The sequence below is a fragment of the Phaseolus vulgaris genome, chromosome 4 (assembly GCF_051622355.1).
Source record: "Phaseolus vulgaris cultivar YP4 chromosome 4, ASM5162235v1, whole genome shotgun sequence".
In the NCBI taxonomy this organism is placed as follows: Eukaryota; Viridiplantae; Streptophyta; class Magnoliopsida; order Fabales; family Fabaceae; genus Phaseolus; species Phaseolus vulgaris.
This window is the reverse complement of record NC_143501.1, coordinates 45,784,367-45,794,753: the sequence shown is the minus strand read 5'-3', so window position 1 is coordinate 45,794,753 and position 10,387 is coordinate 45,784,367. Positions and strand designations below refer to the sequence as shown.

At 31.2% G+C, this 10,387-nt stretch overlaps 1 protein-coding gene across 1 annotated transcript; it reads right to left on the bottom strand.

Annotated features, from left to right (window-relative positions):
* Positions 1–7,978: 7,978 nt before the first annotated feature.
* LOC137837799 (secoisolariciresinol dehydrogenase) lies at positions 7,979–9,388 on the bottom strand. The gene is made up of 2 exons (XM_068646933.2): positions 9,309–9,388; positions 7,979–8,903 (listed from the first exon to the last, which is right to left on the bottom strand). Exons 1-2 carry the CDS (start codon positions 9,344–9,346, stop codon positions 8,129–8,131), a joined length of 813 nt encoding a protein of 270 aa, XP_068503034.1. The 5' UTR covers positions 9,347–9,388; the 3' UTR covers positions 7,979–8,128.
* Between the last annotated feature and the right edge of the window lie 999 nt (positions 9,389–10,387).

The following is a 10,387-nucleotide window of genomic DNA, read 5'->3' as shown; positions in this document are numbered from 1 at the left end:
GGTATAATTATGTTTGTTACTTGATTTCCCTTATTATAAATTAGTTCCATTAATTTTCATTATTAAAAACCTGTCATCTATTTTGAGATAAACAATCTATGAAATCAGTTAGCAGCAATGGTTACTTGTTCATCACACTGTTAATTCACCTTAATTAACATTTATAAATTGTGATTTCCATTGTTAAATTTATCATGCTGGTCTTTATTATCTGTTGTAATAATTGAGAAGTGTGCTCCAATGATTAATCGAATGCAATTCTACAATTTAAATTAAATAAAAATTTGAGATATTAGAATTTAATAATCTAATATTTTTAATGCTAAGGATAAATTTGAATTTATTAGTTAAATCAAGTTTGAGCTTAAGGGAAGATTTTTATTATGATGATTTGAGAGATCAAATGTTATAATTGAATATTTAGAATTTTTAAATTCAAAAGGTTAATTTAAAATTCTTTCAATAACATTGAATTAACTATACAGAGTAGTAAAAGAGAATGGAATAAGTGAATTTCAATCCCAATACCTCTTATCATTGTTATCTCAGTTTTATGAGTACTTACTTTTGTATTGTTAAGCAAGTTGATATAATTTTATATCAATTTACAAATGATGTATATTTTTTTTACCGTTACCACATAGAGATAGAGAGGTTTTCGAGATGGAGGTTAGCTTCTTTTTCTCCAATTTTCTGACCAACCATAATGAAAGAGATATATGGAAGATTTTTTAGAGAAGGGAGGATAAAAGATGTTTTCATATTCAGTAGATTAAACGTAAAAAGGTAGAAGTTTGATTTTGTTAGATATTTCAAGAAGTGGTCGGTGTGGACTAGCTAGAATGAAGATTAAATTTTATATGGATTAGGACTTGGAAGTTGATGGTTAATAAACCTTAGTACAAGAAGTTAATACCAATGGAACAAGGCATCAACAGAAGGAATGGAGGTAGAAGGACCAACATCAAACTTACGTTCAGGTGCTGGTGAAGGAGAGTGAAAGGAGGGTACAAGGAGACAAGGAATACAAATGGGTTTTTATTACAGCTCAGGAGGAAAAAGCAAAATGGTTGAGAAATAACTTCGTAGGAAGAGTGGCAGAGGCAGAGAAGGTGTAGGCCGTGGAGAGTTTCATAATGGAAGGTTTCAAGTTTATCAGAGTGAGGTATCTAGGGGGAACTATGTGCTGCTGTTCGGGATTCGGAAGGGGTGCTTCAGAAATCTTTAGTAGAGAATAAGGAGTGGTACGCAGATTCTTTCGAATCACTAGTGCCCTGGGTTGACAACTTTGTAGTGGAGGACAAGCTTGTTTGGGTTAGATGTAGAGGTATATATCAAAAGTTTAGGAACAAACAATGTTTCGAACAAGTAGCTGCACTGGTAGGGTCTTAGGTTAAAGTCGACGTTGCAAGGTAGAACAAAAGGTGCTTGAGTATGCAAGGTTGAGGGTGAGGGTTCCAGTGGTTCGAGAGGCATGCACGATGAAGAATGTGAGGTTTAATGAAACACCGTGTAAGGTTGTTATAGAGGAGGAGCCCTCCATCTCAAGCGTATGTGTTTGTGGTTGTCACCACAAGTGGGGGGAGAGGCATGGAGGGGACTCAGATGCTAGGTCGGAAAAGATGTTTAAAGAAGAGTTTTTCGAGTTAGAGGGTTCTGACTTTGGCCACCAGAATGACGTAGGGGTGACCGCGAAGAGATGTCTGTGAAGTTTCCGGCAGAGGGAGGCTAATCAAAGGGGAGGCACGTGTCATAGAAACTCGAGTGGTGGCAGAGAATCTAGGTGTCGAGGAGGGTTAAAGGAAGAAGATTTATATAAATCATCATTGGTCTCAACTCCTAAGTGACGTGAGACTAGGCATATTTGAAACAAATTTTCCATCAAAGGGTTAAAGGAGGAAGATGTATATAAAATGTTCTCGTCGGTTGACCTGGGTGGAGCTCCGCTTCTAACCTGTCTCCCTTGCGTTGATCAACCCTTCGTCTCCTGAATTGCACTGGAAAGTGGCTCCGTTGCAACAGAGAGGGTTATACCTGTTGATCACACTCCGACGATCAAGTCAGTAAGAGCATAAAACAAAAGTAGTATGTAACTTTAGTCCAGCACTCAAAATTGCGTACCTTTACCTGGGGTCTCATGCCCCTTTTATAACTACTTTTGTAATAATTTTCTCTCATGAAAATCTTATCTTGACTGAAAACATAAAAGAACAACAAAAAAACTACCTGCTACGGGGCACCACTTATTTATAGGCCCTAACTGCAGGAAAACATTTTGTTCATGTGGGCACCCTTATGGTGCAACATTATCTATTTACAATGCATGCAACTTGTCCTATCTCGTGCCCTAAAATGCACACTTAGGTCAAACATGTTTATGTGACCCAGCCGTCAAGTGCAACAACACCACTTTAGGTTAAAAAGTATATTTTACTAATAACCCTCAACCAACACATAGAATATTACTTTACTTATTCTCCAGCGATCTCACTAAGGCAACTGAGCCAAACTTATGATCCGCTTCATAGGTCCAACAGCCGAGCTGACCTACTCACACCCATGCACCGAGCTCCAATTACTGAGCACCGAGCACTCTGTCTAGTACATTAACTATCATTGACCTTGACTCCTAAGCGATGTGAGACTATATTGGACATCTTTGAAACCATTTTTACATTAGGGGTTTAAAGGAGGAAGTGTATATAAACTATCATTTACCTTGACTTCTGGGTGATTTGAGATTATATTAGGTGTCTTTGGAACCACTTTCCATCGAATGTTAAAGGAGAAAGGTATATATAAACTATCTTTCACCTCAACTCCTAAGCGGATGTGGGACTATATTAGGTGGTTTTGGAACCACTTTTCTATTGAAGGGTTAAAGGAGGAAAGTGTATATAAACCATTATTGACCTCGGCTCCTAAGCAATGTGAGATATTAAGCGTCGTTGACACTACAAGAAAAAACTTATATTTGGCCGGTAAAAAACGAACGCAAATGATTTAAAACTAACGAAAAAACGTCAGATTTTGCGTCGACCAAGCATAAGATGAAAAAGTTGTGGAAGCAAAGTGTTTTTTCGTCAACCAACATGAACCACACATTTTGCATGGGCCAAACCGACGTAAAAATGGTATAATATCATCGGCTTATGCATGGGCCAAACCGACACAAATGTATCAGAAAAGCGTGCATGCGTTGATTTGACCGACGAAAAAAATAAAAATGTAATAAGATTTTGCGTCAGCTTGACCGATGCAAAATTTAAGGAAAAAAAAAACTTGTGTGGGCTTGGCCCATACACATAAATGGAAGTGGAAAAAAAATTACAATTTATTTGCATGGACTTGACCGATGTATAAATGCTTTAAAAAAACATTTTATTTTTCTTTCTAGCAAATTTTACCTGTAACATTCAGAATAACAAATCCCCTATTAGAAAAAGTCATTCAAAAGTCATTCACAATTCAAAATAACAAATCCCTAATCAACATTCACACCACATTCATAATAGAAAAATAATCCAAATAGAAAAACAAAGTCATTGAGATAATTTCATCCATCCAAATCATTCAAACCGAATAGCAGTACATAAAATATAACTTATAATTAAAATAAACCATAAATTAAAATTGTACTTTAGAAATTAACTAAAAGTACTAGAACTTAAAATGTTCAATAATAGAATTACATAAAAAGAGTACAAATGAAAATATAAAATGCGTCTCATGAAGTACAAAAAAATGTGAATAACTAAAATATTTAATATATAATAAAAATATGAAATAATTAAACTTACAATCTAGGATGCATTTTAAGGGAGTGGTTGGTCATCATGCTCTATAGCATATTGGTGGTGGAATTGACTTATGCTAATAGAAGCATTGTCACGTTGCAACACAACACTGAGACAAATGGTTCCTTTATCACCTTCATTTCGTCCTCTAAGTGTGCATACTTTTGACCCACATACTAAGTTTGGTATGAAGTTGTTGATTTTCAGTCAATTGATCAAATTGTGAAACGCTGGAAGCAAAAATTTGAGTGAGGAAAGAGACTCCTTGAAGGAAGTTACCAACCGAGTTTGTCATACCATACATCGTAATTTAGTTAGTTGAAACTTGGGCCAATTTGTTTTCTACACCCATTAGTCTACTACTTGCAACATATTAATGAAAAACATGGGCCCATTATGCTACCCATGACTTTTAGTTTATGCATCCCCTAATTATTTTCTACACCCCCCACATCACTCTTTGCAACATTTTCTTGAAGAACATGGACCAATTCTACTGCCCATGACTTTTACTCTATGCAACTCCTATTTGTTTTCTACACCCACCACTTCACTACTTGCAACATATTAATGAAAATATAGGCCATTCTGCTGTCCATCACTTTTATTCCATGCAGCCTCTATTTATTTTATACACCCCGCACATCACTATTTGTAATATTTTCTTGAAAAACTAGGCCGAAATTTGCTGCCCATAACTTTTACTCTATGCAGCCCCTATTTATCTTCTACACCCACCATTTCACTATTTGTTACATGTTCTTGAAAAATATGGGTCCATTCTGCCCAAGACTTTTACTCTATGCAGCCCCTATTTGTTGTCTACACCCACTAGTTCACTATTTGCAGCATATTAATGAAAAACATGGGCCCATTCTTCTGGTGATCAATTTTACTCTATGCAGCCACTATTTAGTTTATACAACCTCACATCACTATTTGTAACATTTTCTTAAAAAACTTGTCCCAATCTGCTGTCCATGACTTTTACTCTCTACAGCACCTATTTATTTTCTACACCCACCAGCTTTTAATTTTTTCTGAAATTATATATATATATATATATATATGTATATATGATAAATATTTTAAACAGAATAATTTCTTTTAAATACAATGGAAAAAATAAAAAAAACTAAATGTATAATGTACTTAATTATTACAACATAACCAATGAAAAAAAAAGAAAAAACTTCTAAATGTATAATGTGCTTAATTATTACAAAAAACTTCTAAATGTATAATGTGCTTAATTATTACAACAAAATCAATGGAAAAAATAAAAAAAATCTAAACCTACAATGTGGTTAATTATTATAAGATAATAAGTAAAAAAAATTAAAAACACAATTTCGTAAATCTTTCTTTAAACGGTAATGAGTTTCTTTCCATCCCAATTATCACTTCTTTTATTAATTACCTTTCCTTCTTTTATTAATTATCTTTCCTTTTATTCCCATTTCCATTTCTTGCTATAACTTAACTTTAACCTAGTTTTAGTAAAATTGAAATAAGTGTTTTGTAGATCAATTTATTTCGAATAGAATTAACATATGCATTGTGATAACAGGTATATGCACACACAACACTCTCTTCTTCCCCATTTTCAACCACATAAGCTTTTAAGGTGTTCCATTAGAGTTTCTGATTTTTTTAACTTCAAAACAAAATTATGTTTGGAGTAAAACCATTCAGATAAAGGGAACTGTATTAAGACCCTTATATGGTATATTGCACATGTGTCATCTCGTGACTCTTATGTGCTTCATTTGGAAAACTTTAGTTTCTTTTGATGATCATATTCAATAAGTATAAGAATTCATGTGTTTCTTTTTGTTTATTTCTTTTATTTCTATTATTATATTTAAATTAAAATTTTCATTATTGCATGGTATGTCCTAAATGATTGCTTGTAAAAACACACTCATATCTTGGACTAGTCACATCTTCCTCCATAAGAAAATGGAAAAGAGGTCCAATAATTAAAGAATAATTTAGTTATATATTCAATTTGCATTTATAGAACATGTGGTTAAGTTTGGGACAATTTGGATATTGTAGTAATCTAACATTATGAGAAATCTTATGCTTTGTCGATAAATCTTTAAGATGATCTTATGCTTCATTTATGAGAAATAACATTTTTTAAATCACAATTGACATCAAAGGGAAATCTCCAGTTCAAAATAAATTGTTCCTTCATCCATTATAGAGATATGAAATTCAAATTTATTTAAGTTACCAATCAAAAGTTTTACCTCACTTTTTCTTTTCTTAAGTTTACTTTTGTATTTTATGATAATAATTGACTCTTTATTTTTAAATACATTCAATAAATTTTACATTAATTAGTTACTTCATGTTAAATTTATATTCCTAAATTTATGTATATTTTATATTTTATATAACATTTACAAAATTTAAATACGTATTTTTTGACTCAATTATTATTTTTCTACATTTTTCAATTCTTTCTAAACTTTTTATGTAATTTCTTTAAATAATTTAAAATTTTAAAATTTAACACTTAATCAATTAAATAAATTTAATTTAACTAACTTATATCAAAATATTCAAAATTAAAATATTTATTATAATATTAAAAAAATTAAATTTGAACTAAATCAATCTATACATGTAATAAAATTAAACATAGAATAAAATATTCAAAATTAAATTATTACAATTTTGTAAATTAAATAAATTTAAAATAAATATTTTTTACAAAAAAATAAAATATTTAAATATACTTATGCATACATTTTTAGGAATTTATTGTCGGTCAGGCCAATGCATAAATTAAATTATTCTTCGGTCCAGGCTGACATAATACTATTATTTTTTTTCTTATTCTCTTTGTGTGTTCCATATGTGTCGGAGTACTCACGAAAATGTTTTTGCGTGGGTTTGACCGATGGAATGACACCCACACTTAGCTGATACAAATGTGTGACAAATAATCACATGTTTTCTTTTAATTGGAACCACTTTTCTATTCTCTTAGGGAATAATGGTTCATCTTTGAAACCTCGTTGATCCCCACAGACGACACAAATATTTGGACCTCAAGTTCGTTGAGGTAATATCACTTAAGTCAATTATTGCACCTAAGGTGTTGTCCGCTTTAAAACTCAGTTTCGTCATTATTTTATTCTTAAAAAATGTCTCAAAAAATTTAAAGAAGAATATGTATATAAAGTATGTAATCTCGACTCTTAAATGATATGAGATTATATTCGACATACCAAAATAATATATATATAATCAATAAAAGGCAGAAAATAATTTGAACCATATATATGCTTCCGGACTTTTAAGAACGTACTAAATAAAATATTTACTATAATATTAATAGCAAACTTTGATTGTTTATCCAGTATTGAAAAGTGCCCATTTAATTTTTGCCTTCATTATTGATAGGGTTATAGATAAAAATAGTAGTGTATCTTTTCATTAAAGTGCAATTGAAATAAAACAAAACGCATTGCATATTAGCTTTTTACTCATATCTCATTGAAGGAATCTGTAGCTGTGGTACGAACAAGATTACTGTGTATCAACTGCTATAAAGATATGAAAAATTTATAGTTCAATGCTAAAAAAGATAAATTTTTCACTCAACTGTAAGACTTAAACTTATGCTTGTATTCCTAACTTCTATTGCTTTGATAAAACCACAATGAAAATACTGATCATATTTCACCCTCATATGAATATGGTTATGCTGATATATGTAAATAATTTCCATGAGAAATGTTGTTACATATAGATAACATCTAACTGTTTATTACAGAAAAAAAAGTTATAGTTCCAGAAAAAGCAAAAGGAAAAGGAGGGAAAATTACATACACAATATATATGAATAACTTTTAAAGTTAAATATGTTTTTGATTTTTTACTATAATATGAGATTGGTTTTCATTTCTAATTCAAAATTTAGACCATTTAGGCGCTTGTAAGACATAAATGATTGAAAAATGTGTCATTTTGTAAATGAAATTGGTTTAATTTGAGATTTCACTTCATCAACCATTGGAAGTAATTATAATAGACATCAGTCTCTAATAAAAGCAACAACAAATTTCGAAAAAATTAACCATCTTTAAAAAAACTTAACAATCATTTAACATGCATAGTGATCCATTCTAATCATTTTAAGACTATAAATATCTGAATGGTTGAACTAGAAACGAAAATCAATTTATTGTTATAATCAGAAATCACACTTAAATCCATTGTTACACATACATAGATACATGACAGAAAGTTGAACAACAGCAAGAAAAGCATGGAAAACTAGGTAGGGGAATGATGAACTTGGAGGTTCAAACTTAGAATTGTGAAAACAAACCAAAACTTGGATTAATAGTTGTAAAGCCCCCATCCACGGCTAGATTATGTCCACTGATGTACTTAGACTCATCACTTGCCAAATAAAGTGCAGCTTGTGCTACATCTTCTTCTTTCAGAGTAACTCCTTTAAGATTTGAATAAATATTTGAGAACCCTTCATCATCTAGTTTGAAGAAGTCTTTTGCAAGTTCATTATGAATGCAATAACATGACAGAGAATTCACTCTGATGCCAAATTGTCCAAGCTCAGCAGCAGTATTCTTTGCCAGTCCCACAATGGCATGTTTAGAACTTGTGTATGCATGACTTGCAACCCCTCCAACGCTTGAGCTAACACTTCCTACTATTATTATGCTACCCCTTTTCGCTGGGATCATCACTCTAGCTGCATGTTTTGTTCCCAAGAAGGGACCTACCAGATTCACCCTAACAACACGTTCAAAGTCAGTCACATCATTGTCAAGAATGTTGGGTTTAGCATCATCTGATATTGCAGCATTGTTCACCATTATGTCTAGCTTTCCATACTTGGATACAGTTATGTTAACAGCATTTTCAACATCAGTTTCTTTGGACACATCACAGTGAACATAAGTTGCACATTCAGTTCCAATCTCATGTTGTAGTGCTTGACCTAGTTGGTCACGAATGTCTGCAATCACCACTTTTGCACCATGTTTGCAGAAAAGCTTTGCCATGAACTCACCAATGCCCCTTGCCCCACCAGTAATCAAAGCTACCTTTCCATCTAGTCTGCGAAATTTTTTACAACAATAATCAAAGATTGCATGTCTCTTAACTGAAACTAGTAAAAATAAGTAAATACCCAAAAATCATCGCTACAATATAAGCCTTCCACTGCTACTGTCAATATGCAAATGAAGTTTGAATCCAAAAACCATCTAGGGTTTGAAAACATACCAAATAAAACAATTTACTCAGTGGAAAAAATATAAAAACTGACAAATTAGTAATTTTTGTTTGTGTTAAATGAACCCATGTAACTACGTCTTCATCATGGGATTATAAATTAAAATCCAAATAACAATACATATATTTTAATTAAATGAAGCTCTTAAAACGATCAAAATTAGAAGAAAAAATATAGAGTTATATATGTATTTCACCCTATATTGGTTCTTAATTTATTGGCCATACCTTTGTGCAAGAAGGGGCAATTGTTGAATGCATGCCATATGAACCAGATCACTGTAAACAATTTCTATGAAGATATCTAAGAATGATTTGAAATCGTATAAGCACAAGTCCTTAAATAATTCATGGAGAAATAGTAAACTACACTATTAATCACAATATTGTTAAACAAAGTTAATAAACGTGGATGTCGGAATTAATTAATATTATATTAGGTTGAAACTTAATTTCACATTTATTAACACAATTTGGCCAATAGTGATTTGGCTTCATTGTGTTCACATTCTCATTCAACGTGGTTGCCTATCTGTCCACATTTACCCACCAATGAACAGACATTACATTAGACAATATTTTTGGTGGTTATCGAGTTGTTCATGTAATTAATTAGGTAATGGTTGGTTTTCAAATGTTTTTCTAACTATAATGAAAGGAAAAACAAAAATAATTCTTCATCTATGTTCGGTTGAAAAGAAAAAAAGTGTGAGAAGAGAAAAAAAATGGAAGATGAATTAATGATTGAGAGAAACGAGAAGAGTAATTTTTGAAACATTTTAGTTTCTTAATACACAACAAGAAGAAATTATCTATTTTTTCCTATTAATTTCTCGGTATGAATAACTTTCCACTATATTCTTTTTTCTTTTAATAAACGTTAACAAAAAAAAAAATAGCAACATGGAATATAATTTCTAAGAGAGAAGATTAATATTCCCTTCATTTGAATTAGGGAAAAGTAATTTATGATAATATTTCACAAAAAAAACAGAATGACTAAATAGTGGTTAAGACTCGAGTGTTTAATGTTTTATAAGATATCTCTATTCACCACAAGAAAATCATGAAATAGAAACCAATTTTATAAAAAATAATTAGTTGTTATAGTGACTAAATTAGAGACCATTTTAGAAACTATTTTTTTTTGTTTCTAAATTAGTTTCTATTATTATTAAATGATTTCTAAATTGGTATTTAATTAGCTATCAAAGTTTTTGCTACCAAATTTAGAATTTAAATAATTGGTAGTTAAAACTTTGGTTGTTAATTAGATACTGAATTAGAAACTATTTAACAATAATAGA